The sequence below is a fragment of the Mixophyes fleayi genome, chromosome 5, assembly GCF_038048845.1.
Source record: "Mixophyes fleayi isolate aMixFle1 chromosome 5, aMixFle1.hap1, whole genome shotgun sequence".
Classification (NCBI taxonomy): Eukaryota; Metazoa; Chordata; class Amphibia; order Anura; family Limnodynastidae; genus Mixophyes; species Mixophyes fleayi.
The window spans coordinates 208,897,175-208,917,466 of NC_134406.1; the positions used below are offsets into that span (position 1 = coordinate 208,897,175).

General features: G+C 36.6%; 1 protein-coding gene across 2 annotated transcripts in view; it reads left to right on the forward strand.

Moving 5' to 3' along the window:
• The window catches only part of METTL4 (methyltransferase 4, N6-adenosine), an 83,788-nt gene extending 64,419 nt beyond the window's left edge, over window positions 1-19,369 (forward strand). The window contains exon 8 of one of the 2 annotated variants that reach the window (XM_075213374.1): window positions 18,642-19,369. In XM_075213374.1, the coding sequence (XP_075069475.1) occupies window positions 18,642-18,787 (146 nt within the window). In that variant the 3' untranslated portion in view covers window positions 18,788-19,369. Of the gene's footprint in view, window positions 1-1,980; window positions 2,984-18,641 lie in introns of those variants that run through there. The other variant, XM_075213376.1, reaches the window with a different exon arrangement.
• Window positions 19,370-20,292: the final 923 nt, after the last annotated feature.

A 20,292-nucleotide genomic window follows, 5' to 3' on the forward strand; every position in this document is an offset into this window, starting at 1 on the left:
CTACTGATATATCAGATTTTCAGTTTCAGGCTTTGCTGGCTGGAATCTGTCATGATGATCTTACTATAATGAAAGCAAAAGACGCATGTATGAAAAATCGCATTTACGCGCATATTGTGCATCTAGCGTTTGAGCCAGGTTTATGTCAGGAGTAACAAGTCTGTATACTAAGCCCCATGAGCATAGAGATGGCCTAGAGATATGGCTTGTTAGTCTTAATAGTAAATGCAAAAGTCGCAGGGAGAGAGAGGGGTGCACTGACAATATGCTGGAACATAGGGCAACGCAGATAATATCCAGGAGGGATAGAGGGAAGACACAGGAGGTACGAGATGGTACTCACAGATAACACGCAAAGAAGGAGGAAAGGATACAAAGATAAGACATTGCTGCAATACGGGACACAGGCTTAATAAAAGGAGGAGACAGACCTCACACTGCTAGGAGAAAGGGGCACAGACAAGAAATAGGAGAAACAAGAGAGATATAGCTAGAATCATGCATAGAGAAGCTTAGGGGCATATAGTCAAAATACAGGGAAGATGTTTTTTGGGGTACATGTCTCATGAAGCGATACCAGGAGGGAAGATGGATGGCTTCATGGTAGTGAGAGTTGACTTGTAAGAGTCTTTGCATCTGCTACCTGTCTTCTCCCTTTATGGTGCTGCTCACTTAGTCTGCTTCCGTTGTCACTTATGACTTTGTGTGAAGTGAATTGAATTATACCCCCTTTCACACTGCCTAAAAGACCCAGGTTTTTGCTGGGATGAGCCCCGACAACCTGGGTCTAGGCTCAGTGTGAAAGGGGGTCCCTGCATCTACCCGGGTCGGATGAACTAGACCCGGATCTTTTGGAGGGTTATTCCCAGGTCCGACCGAGGTAGCATCTAGTGTGATCGGTGAGACCCGGGTTTTACAACCCGGGTCTCACCGACAGCTTTTGAGAATTTAAAAAAAAAAATCACAAGAGTAGCCAATCAGAGCTTCTCTTGTGATGTTGCTATGGATACACGGGCAGACCCGTGTTCACTGTAAACACAGTCTACCCGGGTATTTGTCAGGGTTGGCGGATCTGTCCCCCGGCAATATCCTGGGTTCATATACCCGTGATATTGTCAGGGTGGCAATCTAAAAGTGGTATTAGAAGTCAGTGGCACACACCAGTATGTTACTGAGTGCTGCTGAGGCTGATGGATGGGAAACAAGCATTGGATGAAGAGGCAAAGCAAAGGGACCAGGTTAGAAAAGGAGAAGGTGGAGGGATGATTAACGACTAGACATTACTTCTGGAATTTTACTGGGCTTCTACTAGCGTGTAGCTAATACGGCTGGCATATCACTTGAAAATACTACTGGTAATAATACTTCTGATTACTGCATTCATATTGTTTGGCTTTACTACTGCTTGCATATTAGTGGCATCAAACTACCAATTGGGAGTGACTATGAATGTTTTGAGTTTGATTGTTGGCTCAGACACTGGATATTTCGAGAATCTAGACCAACTAATGCCATAAGTTCTGTGTTGGCTTAAATTCATCTGGAAAACAATCCTTCAAAATATTTTCACATTTGTCAATTATATCATTAAGTATGAAAATCAGTTGTGATCTATGTGGCTTTATCTGTATTATTATATGACTGTAAAGCTCCAACATCAACAAGTGACACACATAATATCTTATAACAATTACTCTGTATGAAGACAATTGGAAAGAAGACCCTGTTCAGAAGAGCTTACCATCTAAAGGGGAAAATTGGGATAGAAACAATATGATGGAACCTGTAAGGTGACATACAGTGTCTTTGTCTCTTTGATTTACATTATGTAATACTGTTGTCAGTAACACAAGTAGCTTGTATTTTAAAATATAAATATAATTTGGGCTAAAGAGTGGTGTCCTGTAGACATTGTTTGGGTGGCTTGCGGTTATATCTTTGTGCTACTAATTAATATGTCTTCATGCTGTCTCTTTATAGGAATGCTGCTGGATGAGAGTGAATAGTATAATAGAAATACTGGTGATTTACAGATCATAGGAACGGAGTATTAATATTATGACTGGATTAAATCAGCAAGTAGTATTCCATGCCTAAGGCTTAAAGATGATTAAACTCTCAAAACAATATACATGTTCTTCAAATAATGACCACACAGTGGTAAGAAAGAATAAAGGTTCATCAGGTATTGCTCTTTTATAAGCGGTGGATGGGGGTGTTTTGAGTTTAAGCCTCAACAAGTTTGTAAAAGACATAACGAAAACCCTTGCCCACATGAGAGTTCATTTGCACTAGCATTTTAAATTATACATTAATTTTCCCCCAAGGTAGTAATGCTACCTGAGGTTTTGTTTTGTAGGTCTTTTTTGATATTATATATTATTTTTAAAATTCAGACAAATATGTAATTGATGTCATTAATATCCTAGATTTCTAAAACTTGCTATGTTTTTAAGAAGATAATGTGTTCTGTATGGAAGGATTAATTGATGCACTTGCAGCCGTGAACTAATGAAATCTGTGCGTGTAATCACTCTTCACCCGTCCTTGAGTTTCTCTCAACGTAATGTGTGAAATGCAGTTTAACCTAAATTATGTAACACACTTAGAATGTACTATATATTTTCAACCCCTTTGTTTCCATTGCCACAAAACTCACATCAAAAAGTCATATTAGACCAGCTTGAATAGGCCAATAAATGGATGACTTTAATATGTTTAATATAGTGCATGTAAACTATATTGACATTATTTTTGTACAAAATGATTTGCAGGACTGTAAATGTTTTAAAACACAGGAAGCAATAAATCAAGTTCGGTGCTATATCTGGTTTTGTATTGTATAAAAGCATGTCATGCCACCTTTCTTTTTACATGGGCACTAAAACTTGTCCTAAAAAGACACACACAATATTGCATTATGCCTCTGACAACACACGGTTTGGGACCATGTTACTACACATGCAATCAGTGAGGAGCTAATCTTATGGCTGGAAAAATAAAGACAAAATGCTAAGGAATCAGACTAATGAAAAAGGAAAATTAGCACTGTTCTTGCTTAAAGCTGCATTACCCCCTATAAATGACCTGGTCCTCCAGAAGCCCCAGGGTGCTGTGCCATATAGCCATCTCGGAGCCCTGTCCGGTTAGTGGATGACTAATCATAAACCACAAACACAGATTTTTTTGTGGCTTTTAATTGGTCATCTCACTCACACCACCCCATGTCCCTCTTCCCAGACATATTAAGGTGGAAAACTTAAATGTTCAGCTTCCTAGATGGTAGTGAAGCTTAAAGAGCTAATGTCATGCTTTCCGTTAGCAATCTGCAACTTCTGTTTTCTTTATAGACATTGTAGCTATAATTCTGTAAACAGTGACAGCGTAGGCTACTTCAGTGTTCTTCCCCAAAAATTTGGCAGCTGGGTGGCATTAACAAGCAGCCAGATGGGAGGGTAGTTGTAATACATTGCAATAATAAAAATTTTTTGGAGCTTATTGCCCACACCTGCCAGGACTGGTCAGACTGGTGGCCAGTGGTAGTGCTGTAGTGCTCACATAGTGCCTGTTATAATAGGAGAAACCATTGTTTCTTCTATCATGACAGGACTCTGTTGGACTTCAAGAATCGGGTGGCAAGTAAAGACAGCCGAAGTAGAGCACCCAGGAAATAGGTGCTGGGGAGAACACTGCTTTTATCTTTAGTATTGCTAGACTTGAGGATGTGTATTCTGCTGTTTGGGAATGGTTTATTACAGGATGTTGGTATATATGCTAGCATGATGTGGTTATGGTAGAAAAGGGCTGAATATATGAACGTGATGCTGTTGTGGTGGCATACGGCTTTGTATTCTAGAAAGGGATTGTTATGTGGGTATGAGGTTTTTTTTTGTGGAATGGGGCTATATAGGTGCTGGAAAGATAATTCATGCATTTAACTAGGGAAAAGTTGAGCTGAAAATGTGATGTGGTTGTTATTTGGATTAATTTTGAATTGTATCTGATTGTGCTGGGCATATGGTTGTTACACTGGTATAAAATTGCTTGTGATGGGCAGTGGAATTGTTTTTATTTATGTAGTTTTGGTTGCAGCATGAAGAGATAAACTGCTCATATGACTATTTTGCTATAGTGGAACTTGTGTTACTCTAGAATAGAATAGAATAGAATTTATTATGTTTGGAGTATTGAGTATTTGAGGCTGATTTGTCTCTCAGAACACATACTTCATGCTGATTAAATATGTGAACTTCTTATTGATTTCATTTGTAATAAATCACAATAGTGGAGTTGCCTATTTGGATCTATAATACATTAATATTAATGTAATTTAAATACCCTTTTTGCAACACTAATGGTTTGCGATATATATACTACTTTATTTCGGCACAGTGCATTTATTTTAGACATCTTATGCCAACAATGGCAATAATATAAGTAAGCTATAGTCAGTGAATTATAATATATCCTCCTGAAACATATAGCTTGTTACTCTAAAATACAACTTTATGTTGAAATACTATAAGTCAGCTGTTGATATTTGCAGTATTTTACTTTGTGTGTAGTTGTCTGCCCTATAGTAACTATGCAATCCATTCACGCACTTTGTGTGCCTCCAAAATATTTCCTAGTTTTAGACAAAGTGATATAAATGCTCATTTGTGGCTGTGGGCTTTTCTCTCAGTTACCTAATATAGGTTTGTTGCGTCCAGTTACAGAGGGTCCGTATTTACAGTTGTGCTGCTCATTACTTTGTCATCTACTTTGAGACAAAGTAAACTCGGTCACTTTCAATATGATATGATATGAAGCGTCTCTTGTAGTTGTATCAGCATGCTGATAGGTAGCTTTACAATAGAAGCTATATTATTCCAGGGTTGGTAAAGTGGTGACTATTATTCTTAGTTCATGTATGTGCAGCACTTTTTTATGGTCAAACTTAATTTCTCCAATAACAATGCTATGTATTATAGCGCTCCTCCCCACAGAATAAACAGTGACTCATGCTATACATAATCAGCCTGCACGCACACTTCCTTCCATGGCAAGCTTACCGTCTATATGACCTATGTGCTTCAGTCTCAGTGAGATAAATGATTTGCCAAATGTTATTAGAAACCTCCATAGTGTGCCTATGTGTTCTCTAAGTGTGCTTGTGTGATGGTTTTGCTCTGTTGTTAAATGCGTCACCTTTAAGACATTACTTGATTTATATACATGAACAATGTGTTATATCGCTCAGAAAATAAAACTTAAACACCAGCTTTTCCTGGAAATCTGTTTTTTTCTCTGTTTAATAAACAGGCCCATATATATCAAAGACCTGCCAGACAGAAAATTGTTTTTCCACAATGGGATCTTCTGTTTAGTTTAGCACAGAGTATGCCATGGTAAGAAAATACATATACTTGGTGCACTGTGAAAAACATCCATATATTTGTTGAGAAAGGATATGTTTGCGGCTTAAAGTTGAATATTTAGCATGCCATCTAGCATAAATATGTGTATTCATTTATTGTGTACCATAAAAGACAAGTATCACCTATCAAAAAGATAGAAAATATTATTATTATTATTACCATTTATTTCTATAGCACCACTAATTCCGCAGCGCTGTACAGAGAACTCACTCACATCAGTCCCTGCCCCATTGGGGCTTACAGTTTAAATTCCTTAAGATACAGACAGACAGAGACGGACACACAGACGGACACACACACACACACACACACAGACAGACACACACAGACAGACAGACTAGGGTCTATTTTGTTAGCAGCCAATTAACCTACCAGTATGTTTTTGGAGTGTGGGAGTTAACTGGAGCACCTGGAGGAAACCCACGCAAACACGGGGAGAACATACAAACTCCTCACAGATAAGGACACGGTCGGAAATTGAACTCAAGACCCCAGTGCTGTAAGGCAGAAGTGCTAACCACTTAGCCACCGTGCTTCCCAAAATACCAATTAAGATTGTCAGGAAAGCAATTATATTATTTATATTCCTTACATATTCATCCACCCAAAACTTGCTACCTGATAGAATTATCAGGACGTAAGAAACTCCAGTGCACACTCAAAACTTATTTATTAAAGACAATGTGCTACTTCAGTACTTTGAGAAGTCTGATTATTTTGAATGTGGACATATGTCAGAGACGTAGACACTCTATTGTTAGAATCTTACTCTCAAGGTATACTTTATATAGCCACACGCACCAATTTCCAGGAAATTCAATTTATCTGATTCAGAAACAATCTTACCATTGAAAGATTTGTACACATACAATACCACTAGGTTCCTAAAGCCTCCAACAATCCTGCTCCGCTTCCGTGTTTACCAGTCCTGCAGAGAAAGAGCTGTTTTTGATGCTCCTTCTCTGTGTATTTTATTGTGCGTTATGTTCTCTTGTTTTGCCTATTTTTCCCTGTATAATTCACAATATGCTACCAGAAGAAAGCCCTATTTTTCCTAGAAAAATATAATTTGAGATATATCTTTGACATGAATCTAATTAAGCTTTTATTTTTTATTAATTGTCCAGATATCAGTTGCTTGATTATAATCAGTATCATCTTCCAGCTTCCACCACCTTCCTTCACTTATTTACATTGAAAAGCCTGTGTTCATGCAAGATTTATGTGCCCAAGACGCACCCACCCTGTCCCCAGTTATTGGTACATTTAGACCAAATGGGTAATACTTTAGGATATGATTTCTAGACATTCTGCTGTATTAAGGGATATTTTCAAACCGTCAAGCCAGACCTGAAAGACTACAAATAACCCTTTGCAGAAGGTAGACCTCTTCTATTTTAATCTGACAAAAAGAGCTAATGTTCCAACCGCAGCCTTTGTGCCTATCTTAGATTTCTCCTGGGAACAGCACAGGGAAAAAAGCCTGTCACTATTTTCATCAGTCATCTGAAGGGAATCAGCAATGAATATAACACTTGAATCCTGTACTCCACTGGCACCACATTCATTCTACCTGCCTTTGAACATATGTTTTCTGTGTCTTTGCTTCTCTAGCCGACAGACCTATATATGTCATTAAAACTGTCCAGACTTTCCCATTATTAAATGTAATCTTGTCTGTGGAGCTGAACAGACTATTTTTATTCATTTTATAAGTCATTTGTATAGTCCCAGCACAGTTCCATTTTAATATTATTTGTATTAATTCTTTTGTTTCTCACGTGTCATTTTATCTTGGCAATTATTTTTTTTTTCTTCTCCTTTTTAGCGACCGCCTCTTAATTCTGATTATTGTCTCTTCACGTTATCAACTATTCTTTGTTGTGTTAGACATTTTTCCTTGTTGATTCTTAGTAGTTTCATATTTTTTTCAATCTGTTCATTTGTCTGTTTGCGAAATTAATTAAAACTTTGGCAGAGATGGCAATTTCCTGCCATTGTTTTACGTTGCACATCTGCATTGCCTATTTATATATTTTTCCTTTCTAAGAGCAATAACCTTTCAACAAAAGCACAGATGCAGGGCAACAAAAAAATAGATACACAGAAATATTAAATCCAAGCTGTTTCTGCAGAGAGAGATTTTCATTATTCTTGCTTCCCTTTGTTCCTGTGACTAGGCTAATAACATTAGGTAAGATGCTCCATGAAATAACATTTTGCAGCTAGAAATATTACTGGCATTCTAACTTAATAAAGTTACATGTTTAAATCAATGTAGTATTTCTAGCGGCCAGCAGGGAGCAATATAACCACACTGATAGTGTTTTACAAACAATGTGAGCATCCAATGCATTGTTGTGAACAAGGAAACTTGATGACTCACACAAAGTCTTTATGTTTCAACAGCGGAACCCAGCCACTACCCCCCCTTCCCCCCCCCAAAAAAAAGACTTGATATTTACTGCCACTGTCTGTCGTTTTACGTTTTTGGAATAACTTGTGGAGATGCACTCACAATATTTTAATGAGTGATCAATTATGGCAAGTTATATATATATATGGCTTGTACAAGATGCAAATTAAAGAAAACCATCACCAGGAGACACTGTGTTTCATGCAGCCTATTTGACAATAAAATTATATGTCTAGGATACATGCTGTGCTTAATGCTCACCTTACTATGTCATGGTTTATGTATTTGTATAGACTGACTTTAACTTAAAATTGCGACATTTGTGTTTATGTGGTTGTATGTTAAGCTGCATGTGTATTGAGATACGTACAACTTTAAATATAACGTACAGAGACGTCCGGCTCGAAAATGCTTTTGTCATCATCAACTCAGAAAAGCACAAATATACGTCTGCTATCTTAAAGATATGCGGAAGTCAAAAGTGCATACATCACTTGCGTCTTCATGCCCCGACTATACTGAAGGTACACGTGAAGGCCCCACGACCCTCCTCTTACAAATGCAAGTCGATGCAACTATAAGAGTGCTGAAAGCCAAATACCGCTGCTACTTTGTACGTGTGTTCTGCGATAACCTTCATGCAGTTTATCGCACTACACATTTCAAGTCACATTTATGCTTTTAAATGAACTTGCATTCACCTGTAAAGAAGGCCCAAAGTATTGTACAAATATGTGCAAAATGTCGCAATGTTTCATTACTTAAGGACTTGATTCCAGTATAAACAGCCGTGCTTATAAGTGAAATAGGAAAAAACAGTATTTCAAACATAGGAAAAATGCCAGGATTAAACAGTTTGGTTTTATATTTTAAGTTGTTTTAAATGCAGTTGTAGTAGTAGTAATAATTGTTATAATAATAGTAATTAATGTTAATATTATTATAATATGTTTTCTTCCATCTTCACAAGGGAATATAAAATTCTGGTTTCTACCATTTCCTCTAGGAACGCAAATATTAATATAGCGTTCTCTATTTTTGCTAACAAATGATAACTTTTTGTGCTGCATCGTATTTGCATCAAAGAGGTTTTTGTTTTGTTTTTGTGGTTCCTTTTAGCTCACCTCCCCTTAACCTTAATGATCCCTGTGTATGGTGTTGGTATTGTGTTAGGCAGTCTACACTGTGTTAAAGCCACCGTTGTGAGGCAAAGCTATTTTATAGCAAAGGAGAGGATATTGTCTGTGTTAAGATGACTTTATTGTATTTTATGTACAAAGTAGGGCTTTCCGTTTTCTTTCAGATCACCAGAACCTATCCTTAATGGTTGCTGTGCATTAACAAAATAGTAATACTAAATCCTATAGTGCCTATTGTACATGCAATGACATTGCGACAAGGAAAAATACCGTTATGTAAATGGAAACAATAATATTTATCTTTTAGAGCTCATTCACACATATGTGTTGGAAAATGGGTATATATGTGCGAAAACTAATGTGTTCATAGGATGCTTTTTTAGTGATACATTTTAACATGTCTTCCATACAGTTTTCATACATTGCGCTTTTATCAATACAATTAATAGTGATGGTAGTGTGGGTTAACACATGAGAAATAGGTTGTGCGCATACTAAAATTGTAATGGTGCTGTAAATATTTTAGTGCTCTTAAGAAATAATTACATGCATACAAAATAACATTGATTTTATTTGTTTAGAAAAAGCATACATTTGGTCTTTTGCTAGTAGATTAGATTTTGTGTAAGCATACTTAGGAGTATTCGTAATGTAAAATAATAGCGTTTATATTGTACTCATACAATGTATAATGTAAGTACAAAGGATTAAAAAAGAAATTATTCTACTGAGACACCTGTCCCAAAAGACAACACTAACAAATTGGTACGTAAATAGATGCACAGATGAGAGGCTGTAAGCTACAGGTGTTTTTAAAAATAATTTTTAATATAGTAAATTAGGCATTACAAATGCAGTTAACCTACTTAGGCAGCCCAAAATTAACACCCTCTTTTAAGTATTTACTGATCTGTGAGTTTCTGAGAGCATTTCAGAATTTTAAATTTAGTGTTGAATTACAGAATTTTCTTTTTGTAAGTTTTTTTTTGACCATAGATTTGTACATTTGGGGCCTCATTTAGACTTGGGTGCAAATCCAGCACCTGGAGAAGGACCAAGTTTACACCTACAAGGAGTGCAGATACATGTAACACACAAATACTCAGCAGATTTATTTTTACACTACAAGGTAGAGTTGAGCTTGCATGCGTCCCTTTCCCAAATCTATTGGCTTGCAACCAAAATCTTGCCACACCTACTCTACAGCAGACAGTCCTCCCAGATAAAGATAAATATATTTACAATTAAAAAAATCCAAATAATATATCCACGTACCAACGGTATTCCAAAGACATTTGATTTTTTTCAGGAATGGTATAGCATATGATGGAGGTTTGGAAAAACCATCTGAGCTGCTCACAGTTATTGTACTTTTTTCCATGAACCTCCCAAACAGGAGAGTGAGAGGGCTACTGGGCTCCCCACATTCTGCGGCATGAGACGGGGTACTCACCAGATGGCAGGATTCACTGGCAACAATGCAACATTTCAAAAAGCTATTGTCAATGTTTAATCTATATTTCACCAGGTGGTTACTTGAAAAATATGTTCTGTTAATAATTTTAAATTGCATTTCTTGAACATCTGCATCTATCCATAGCAATTGAGCTCCTACACACTGGCTCTAATTAAAAGCCTTAGAGCTGCAGTGTCGGCTCTTCCCTACTATGGAGAGAGCCAAACCGCACAGAAGATGAATGGAAGGGGTCCTTATGTAAGTGCCAGAACTCTGGTAGATATAACCAATCGTGGTAGTACCAATGGACTTACACCCCCCCCCCCTCCTTCCCCAAAGTTCTATTAATGTTTATTAATGATTGATTAATATGAATTAATTTTTGTTGGTAAAACCCCTTTAATGTAATGTTGTCTTATCAAGGGGGTATCAATAAAAAGAACAGAAAGTGTACCATAATGTTTTGTAAATGACAATACGGTATAATGCAAACCGTAAACTATGTGGTAAAGAGTGCAGTAGCTTTACATGGATACCACATGTTTTGCTATATTTATGATCGCAAACAAACTTATACAAACGCTTATCTAGATATAATTTGCGGTGTCAGAATGTTTATAGTGATACAAACAAGGTAATCTTCCATTCAGCCGTTATAAATCTTAATGGCATAAGCAGTAGAACCCATGTCTGTTTCCTCATGCAGATCAGCCATTTCTTTTACAGAATAGATTGCAAAACTGCCAGGCCTTGTTAATTTATGGATCCATGGGTTTTCATTCTTCCCTTTACAGATTACCTAAAACAAAAAGTACTCCGCATCGTTTATACTACTACAAAGTACAAACAAGGAAATAACAGAAGGGTCAGCTCACAGATCAGATAGCCTGTCTCTAAATCCTTTATTTGTTGCCACTCTGTATCTCCAAATAGTAAGCATCAGAAACTGTAACTTTGTACTTTTTAAAGAAAAATAGTTGTGCTCTATTTGTTGCTCCAAGATAGATCAGCCTAGCACTTTCATAGTAGTAGTTCTTTATATTAGGGCTGCAATGCATCTTCATCACCCTTCTACAAAATGATGACAGAGTACTTTATACAAAGCACATAATCTCTTATTTATTGTATTTCTTACCAAAGTGTTGAAATATATTGTTCTCTTTCTTGCCATTTTGTTCGGATCTATCCATAGAATCGGCATTATGTTGTTACTAAGAGTGAAGCAAAACATAATCTGTGTATTGGAACCCGGAGGAGCAGAGATTTCATGTTTATGTGATTTTAAAAAATTGTATTTGGAAATGTTGACTAGTACTTTGAAAATAAATCACTAGGTGTGCCTGTAAGCCTGGCTTAGGGTTTACCTCGTACAAGGAGCTAACCACTGAGCCCAGTGTGAGAAAATAATAGCAGAGTCTCGGTCTTGTCTTTTAGATTCATGTGAGAATATTCTTCTAAATGTTTATCTAAAATATGAAACTGCATTGTATTTGGTATGTCACTGTGGTTTGAACAAATGTTAAGGAATGAACCATGTATGTGCATTGTAAAATGCACTCATATTAACTGTAGGCAACTTCTGGGACTTTTATCTTCCAGGCACATTTGTTTATTTTTATTGCCCTTGTATATAAAAAGAGATAAGCTTATGTCTGTTCCATTGAATACACAGCAAATCATAAGTAAAGCTGGGTACACACTACACGGTTTTCGTCCAATAATCGGCTCAATCAGCTGACATACGACCGCTGGTTCAAAAGTCGGGTCAGTGTGTATAGTGACACGATGGTCGAAAGTCTGCCCAAATAGACGATTGTCGCCTCATTTGGTTGGTCGTACCATTTAATATTTTCATTCCAATCTCGTTTCCGCTGTGTAGTGTGTATAAACCTCCGACCGATCCACAACAGTGAGTACGAAATTACAGTCATTGCTCACGACAACATGGCTGTAAAAAGTCGCTAAAGGGACGTCCGCTCTTCCCTTTATCGTCCTAAACAAGGCTAGTGTGTATGCAGTCCATGGACCGAGCGATCGGACCATCGATCGCATGTAAAATCGATCGGCATAAAAAGTTGGTGGAAAATTCTGTAGTGTGTACCCAGCTTTAGTCTTGTTGTAAGAAAGTGGTATTCTCCTTTCACTGACTAGGGTTGCAGCAAGCTTACACAACCTGTAACTCTCCAGCTGACATGACACTACATGTCTCAGCATGCCTCTACCTGGGCATACTAGGATTTGTATTTCCCAATAGCTGGAGAGATCCAGGTAACCTACATGTTGCTAGATTACATTTCCCATAATGCTTTGCCTCCTAGTTTTTGCTCCGCTGCTCTTCTAGTGCACCGTTTTTATACACATGTGACTGATGTTGGCTTGTCATTATTCTGACATTACTTTATTCCAGTTACAAAACCCTTTACAACCTTCATGTATTGGGCATGATTCTATTAATAGATATTAGATTGTAAATTTTCAGTCTTATATTGTAGTCTAAAATTGTATATTCCAACTGATGTGAAACTTGACAAAGTCTTAAGCAATATTATCCTATATTATATAAGTCTTAATATATTAATATAATGAAATAACAGGCATGTTGTAAAGATCACATACATTGTCCTCTTTTCTTGTGAGTGTGTTCTTTTTCTTTCATCACTATTTCAATGACAGCTTTAGGCTGTGAAGCATAATGTCTTCGTCCTCTTAATAAAAGGAGTGTGTCTTTATACTTTTGTGACAATTACTGTCTACTGGAGTCATGGGGACTGTTTTGCATCTTTTTGTTCACCCCCATTTGGCTACAGAAACATGCAAGCACACATCTGAATAGAACTTTTTCCCTTTGACAGTCCAAGTCCAATTGAAAATATACAGCAAAAATACCTACTTTTAAGCATTTTTACCAGTTTCATTTGCGTAGAGTGGAAAAATCAAGGTAATTGTATGTAATGTCATTGGTTTTATATAAGTATGATTGGTTTCTGTTATCAACCTACAGCTTTTTTGAAAGGTGTTGGGCAGCACGGTGGCCTAGTGGTTAGCACTTCTGCCTCACAGCACTGGGGTCATGAGTTCAATTCCAGACCATGGCCTTATCTGTGTGGAGTTTGTATGTTCTCCCCATGTTTACGTGGGTTTCCTCCGGGTGCTCCGGTTTCCTCCCACACTCCAAAAACATACTGGTAGTTTAATTGGCTGCTGTCAAATTGACCCTAGTCTGTCTGTCTGTGTGTGTCTGTCTGTCTGTGTATGTGTATGTTAGGGAATTTAGACTGTAAGCTCCAATGGGGCAGAGACTGATGTAAGTGAGTTCCCTGTACAGCGCTGCGGAATTAGTGGCGCTATATAAATAAATGATGGTGATGATGATGAAGGTGTTCCATCAGAAACTACCAAAACTCTCTCCTCATTTATTCTATGTAACTCATATAGCAGTGAATTCAACTGCTACTTTAACATTTTTGGATGAGATGTATTATGTGGCCTCACTTACTGTGCACTTATTGTAATTTTCACATGAATTAATTATGCACTGTTTATGATGATGTTTGTCAGTCAATCCCATGTGACTTACAGCTAGTCATTATTACATTTCATACATTTTTAATTGTGCAGATTATCCTCTTACTGAATTCCACAAACTTTCATTTTATTGTGTAAGATGAACAATTCCCAGCTGTATATAATCACAATCAGCAGACAGTGGGATAAAATATATACTTATTACATGTGGCTTCCATTTCAGAGCACCCAACTGAATGGTGGTTTAATCAGTATGTTTTGATTTTCTGACCCATGAAAACCAGGACAAGTGGGAGCAACTAGCAATATGAACCTCTGTGTTTATGAATGTATTCCTCAATATGTACAGTACATTGTCTGGTAATATCCAGTACAGACTTTTTTTGTGATAATTTCCAGTTCCACTCAATCCCCTTTAATGTACTTTATCCTAAAAATTAGGGCACTATATTTCTGATCTGAAAAGGTTTCTGATTTTATAAAGCATAATCAGTTGTTTACAAATAGTAAATCAAAAATTGATCATGTCAATGTAAAATTAGATTCATTTTACGGTGGATCTAGAAGCTAAAATCAGTGTCCATATGTCCACTTATAATATTGTCAGCTCATCCTGCCAGACTTCGTACATGCTATTCATAAAAAATATTTTTTAAATCGGTCATATTACCTGTAAATCTCTGAATAACTTGAGACGGGGGCTACAAACTTTAGCAAATCAACAGTAAATTTTAAGCTTGACTTAAAAAGTAGTAAATTAAAAGGGAAAAATGTTGTTTTTGAAGCATAGTATTTATAGGTAGTTTACACCTATAGGTATGATTACATTCCCCGTTACCCCATTGTAATACATTGGATGGGGGGGACCTTCTCCTGGCACAAGCAGGAGAAAGCGCCCATCCTGCTACTTACTGTGACTGGAGACCACTGATGTACATTGTGGCCCTGATTCATCTTGTAACGCAACCTACATGCAATATGCATTGAAAAGCATGGAACTCAAACGTATTTTTGACTGTATTCAAATATGTTTCCATTTGAATGTGGCTATAAGTACGATCTGCCTAAACGTTACTTGCTGTCTGTAGACAGACCGCAGGATACGCACACACACATCTCTCTCTCTCTCTCTCTCTCTCTCTCTCTCTCTCTCTCTCTCTCTATATATATATATATATATATATATATATATATATATATATATTATAAATGTCTAGTGGCGTTTGTTAGTCTGTCTGTGTGTGTGTGTAAAAAATAAAATCAAGCTGCAGCGCCACCTGCTGGGCGGAGTTATACACTGACCTACTAAATTCTTGGTGTGTGTGGAAATTTTTTTTTAGAAAGGGCTGAAATTTGGTATACTAAGATGTTTTTAATTTGTTAATTTAATTTGTTAATTGTTAAAAGTGTTTATAAAGATTTAAAAAATATATATATATATATTTCTTGAAGGAGAAGTGACAGTTGGGAGTGGTTGGTGGTTGCCGGGGGTGACAGTGGGGAGTGGTTGGTGGTTGAGGCCTGGGCTATGGCCCAAATGCATGGCAAGAACCTTTTTAACACCTTAAGTAGCTTGATTTGACTAGAATGCATGAGAATCATGCACGGGTTAACTTTTGTATATATATATATATATATATATATATATATATATATATATTTTAGGAAACATTTTATAAAACACATGAACAACTCTTAATACTATAATCTGAATAAAAATGTGAAATAAAAACTCTTTTTAACAGTAAATATATAAATTGGGATGTTCTTAATGCATACTGTACATATAATGAATTTTTTATAGTCTCTGCTATCTAGTGGCACACACATGTTTAGTTTTTAATACAAAGACTTTTGCTGGGACAGTCATCACTATCAGTCGGCACTTACAACTGCCCGGGACTTGATGCAAAATATACGGCTAAAAAACATGTACTTAAGAGAAACTTGGAACTTGAATCAGCTTCATCAGTGTTGGCATGCCCCTTGGCACGCCCTTACTGTACATTGCCTACGTTATTCTGCCCCTTCCCTCCCGCCTTTTCCCTTCAAGTCGCAGCAGCTATCGGGGTTATTTGCATTCAGACATGAATTGGTTGCAGTTGTGTTCATTGTAATAAGTCACATTCTGGCGCATGCGCAGAGCTATTTCACGCCAGATACAGCACACAAATGTACTCGGATCTGAAGATGAATCAGGCCCTGTACGTAACCGCGTGTAATATAAGATTCTAATGCCCAGATGGAACCCCAGGGAAAGAGGAAAATAAATATACTGTCGTGTAAATTAACACTGTGCAGTGGGAGTTGTGTTTCCAGCAATCCCAATGTCCTAAACCTCTTTTTTTTTTATCTACTGCAGAATAAGATAATTACATTCGCACATATGCTTCTTGCCAACCCCTGTGACTGGTTCCTGTAATATCTACCTATACCTTCTTACACAAGATAATGATAAACAAAGAGAACTGTGCGATTTCTTATTTTACACATGGTGAATAAGAAACCATACTGAAGATTGGATGAATTAATATTGATTTATTCAAACTCTCCTATACAAAGCATACATAGAGATGAGGTGAAGTAACAATTGCGGAGGGGGGGTTTGGCAGCGCCAATCGCATCATTTTGGCTCCACCCCCACGATTGCATAATTCTGCTGAGGGTTAAACATCTTAAAAATTCCTTTTAAGAATATCAAATGAGAACCCAGATCTCAGAGAGAGTTGACCAGGAACTAATAATGATTCCTGAACGGGCAATTTTGAATATTGAAGTAAATATTTATGGTTTGTTATGTGTTCCCATTAAGGATAAAATAAAATTTACTGTTTTCTTGTATACACAGATTTATTTTATAAATTGCATAATACATTCACAGGGTTCATGGGCTTAGGAATGTAGTATGCATAGTATGTGTACTTTCTATTATTCACATTTATGTTTTTGTTCAGTTTTAAAGTGCTCTTGTATGAAACAAGGCCACATTAGAGTTGACGTTTGTATGCGTATAAGACTTTGGCAGCTGCTCTGTGCATTGTAGTTTGGAAACTTTGTAACCATGGCGACAAACCCTTTCAAACAACATTGTACAGATGCAAAGCGCAACCTTGTACAAAGTCTAACCTCATATTAACAAAGGGCATAACGACCCTGATATGTATAAATAATTCATTAAAATCACCCCCTTACATTTGTGATGGAAAAAAATGGTAATTAATGTTTTGAACTGCTTATGATCTGAACATTGGATGCTTCTAGTTTTGTAATGGACAAAAAGCTATCTTTTTTTTTTTATCAGACACTTGAAAATATTCTATAACTGTATAGTTGTTTTTTGAAGTATAATAACAAATTATCTTAAACTGCTCAACAAATTGTCAAATTGTATTCACTTTAAATTATTTTAAAAAGAGTTCTGTAACCCATAGGAAATCTATAATTTTAGACATTTATTTTTTACTGTATTTGTGTTTTTTTGTTTTTTTTATTGATTGCTTGTGTTTGCAGTAGTTTATCCCATACTTACTATTATTTGTGTTGCAATAACAGTGTCATTGTTAAAAACACACATACTCTTATACTAAAATGGTAATACATTTTAACTGTATACTAAAATACATCAAATGAAATTACTTATTTACAAATAAGTATTTCAGGTACTTATGAATAGTGATAAGAATTGATTATTATGTGTTCGCTTTTAGTTCTTTATTCTTTATGGTTTTTTATTTATTTGTGTGTGTGTGTGTGTGTGTGTGTGTGTGCGTGTGCCACAATGCATAAAGACAAATGACTTATTTGTAATGATATGTTTCAGACATTTATGAATTGTGCTAGTAATCAATTGCTATTTATCTATTTCAATTTTAAGATTTACATTTGTGTTAGACCATATAAACACTGGTTCCAGATATCTTCACATAACCTACTGGCAGTATGGCTCATTGACTGCAAACAGCAATTCACCTTTACTTAAGAATCAGTGAACTGATATCTCTCGCCATTAAAAAGGTCAACTAGCAGACTGAAATGGTGACACAGCTGTCCTAATAGAGGAAGTGCTCAGTGATACCACACTTATCATACTGACCAGATGAAATGCTTTCAGTATTTCAAAACAGCAATGTGTTTCTTAGAGCCATAAAGACATCTGTATAGAAAGCCCTTGAACTGCAATCTGCACCTTTTTTTTTATCACAGTGTACTGCAACATCCCCAGCTGGTGATAAGGTGCTTTTTCCCACAGCCCCTGTCCTCAGAATTTAACCTGATCGGTCTGTATTAATTGTTCTGTCCTTTTCAGCAGTGTTTTGTTCCCATCATTCAGGAATCATTTAAAACATTGTCACCGCTTGCTGGGGAGTACTATGATGACTCTATTGAAAAATTGAAAAGTCACCTGTGTAGGCGGTAAAATCCTCATTCCCTGTCTCTAAATGAAAACCGATAAATCAGACCTATTGAAGCCTTTGACTGTATTGTTCACAATCTCAAGGGCGCTTATTTCAAATGATTTCCTCACTATAAATAGCATGGGCTGTTGATGAAATCCTTGAAATTAATTTGCTGTCTTTTTTTTAATGAAATACTCCACTTTTTCATCTCCCAATAGCTGAAAGATGATTGATTTTTCCTCTTCTTCCTCACTGTCTTCTTCTTTGTGTTTCTGGTGTTTTGCACAGAGGTTTTGAAAGAATATGTCAAGCAAGATGTGGAATACTTGGAGCTTTTCGCCCGTAACCTGCAGCCTGGATGGACTAGCTGGGGGAATGAGGTTCTTAAATTTCAACACGTGGATTATTTCATTCCCCTTGAGACTGGAAACTGACCCAAGTCTATTAGCTTTAGAGGAGCTATTTTATACATTAGAAATGCTTTTTTTATTACCAGCAGAACACTTAGGAATCTGTGTAAATAGAAGTGGACATGTTGCAATAAGAAATCCATGTAGTGGGTGACTCTGTGTACAACCTCAGTGGTATTGGTTTAGAATGAACAGATTGTCCTTTGCTCAGCTTCAAATAGCTTTGCAGAAAAATGAAAAAGAAAATAGCAAAATAACCCCTTGTTTACTGCAGCGTGCTTTCCTGGCAGCATAAAGGTTAATTGTCTAGCCTATAAGGGAATAGAAGTAAAAACAACACAAGTCCTCATAGGCATCTCTATTATTTCGAATTTTAAAATAGCATATTTTTCCCATATGTTTTATATGACAATTTTAACACATTGCGTAACATTTTGCAGGTTTAAAGAACAATATGTAATGTGTGAACAGTTATCTGAAAAGCAATAATATTTTTATATTCCTGCTTTACTCCTCACTATATTAGCCCCATTTGCTTGCATTGTCCATGTCTGAATGCATTCCACATGTATACATTTATGAACAGTGAATAAAATCAAACTTCTATGTGTTGTGTGGCAGTTATTCACTACTAGCAGACATGCCATTGATTACACACAAATACACTATCATGGTTGACAGCTGCAATACATGCTCTTAATGTCAGGACATGATGACATTTTACCCGTGCCACAATGCTTGTGATGGCTGAATAGAATGGAGTTGATTAAAGTAGCCTATTCGTTACAGATGTGTTCAGTTTTCATCTGTCATAAAAGGTTGATAATGTCTAAGAGAATTCTGTCAATATAAAGGACCAATGCAAGAGCCAGGATGCTGGAAAGGTCAGAATTATGTCAAAAGTGCTGCACCTATTATTCCTGTAGCCAGTCATATGACTGCTAAAGTGTCATTTTAAAATAGACACTTGTCCTTAACACTGCATATCTGTGTGTATCTAGCAAAATGAAAACATGAGGTATTGGTTCATATGTTGATCAAACCATTTAAGGTTGCATCTCAGCATCAAGGATACCTCATTATACGCAGGTCTTACCTATATGCTTCTGCAATCATTAACAGATAGGTTTTGTCATTTATTTTGTTTTAATTTTGTGGGCAGATTGTGTAATAGCATTACTAGTGAAATATATCATGTACTAGACACCAAGGCCACATCCACACTGGTGTATTCATTGAAGCATGAAGGAGTGAAACAATGAGGCAACCATCATGTGCCATACTCTTTCATGTGCTCCTACATACACACACACTATATGGACAAAAGTATTTGGCCACACCTGTTATTATTGAATTAAGAGGTTTCAATCAGACCTGTTGCCAGAGGTGTATAAAATCAAGCACCTAGCCATGCAGTCTCCATTTGCAAAATGGGTCATTCTGAAAAGCTCAGTGACTTAAAGCATGGTACTGTAATAAGATGACAACTGTACAGTAAGACGGTTTGTGAATTTTCATCCCTGCTGGAT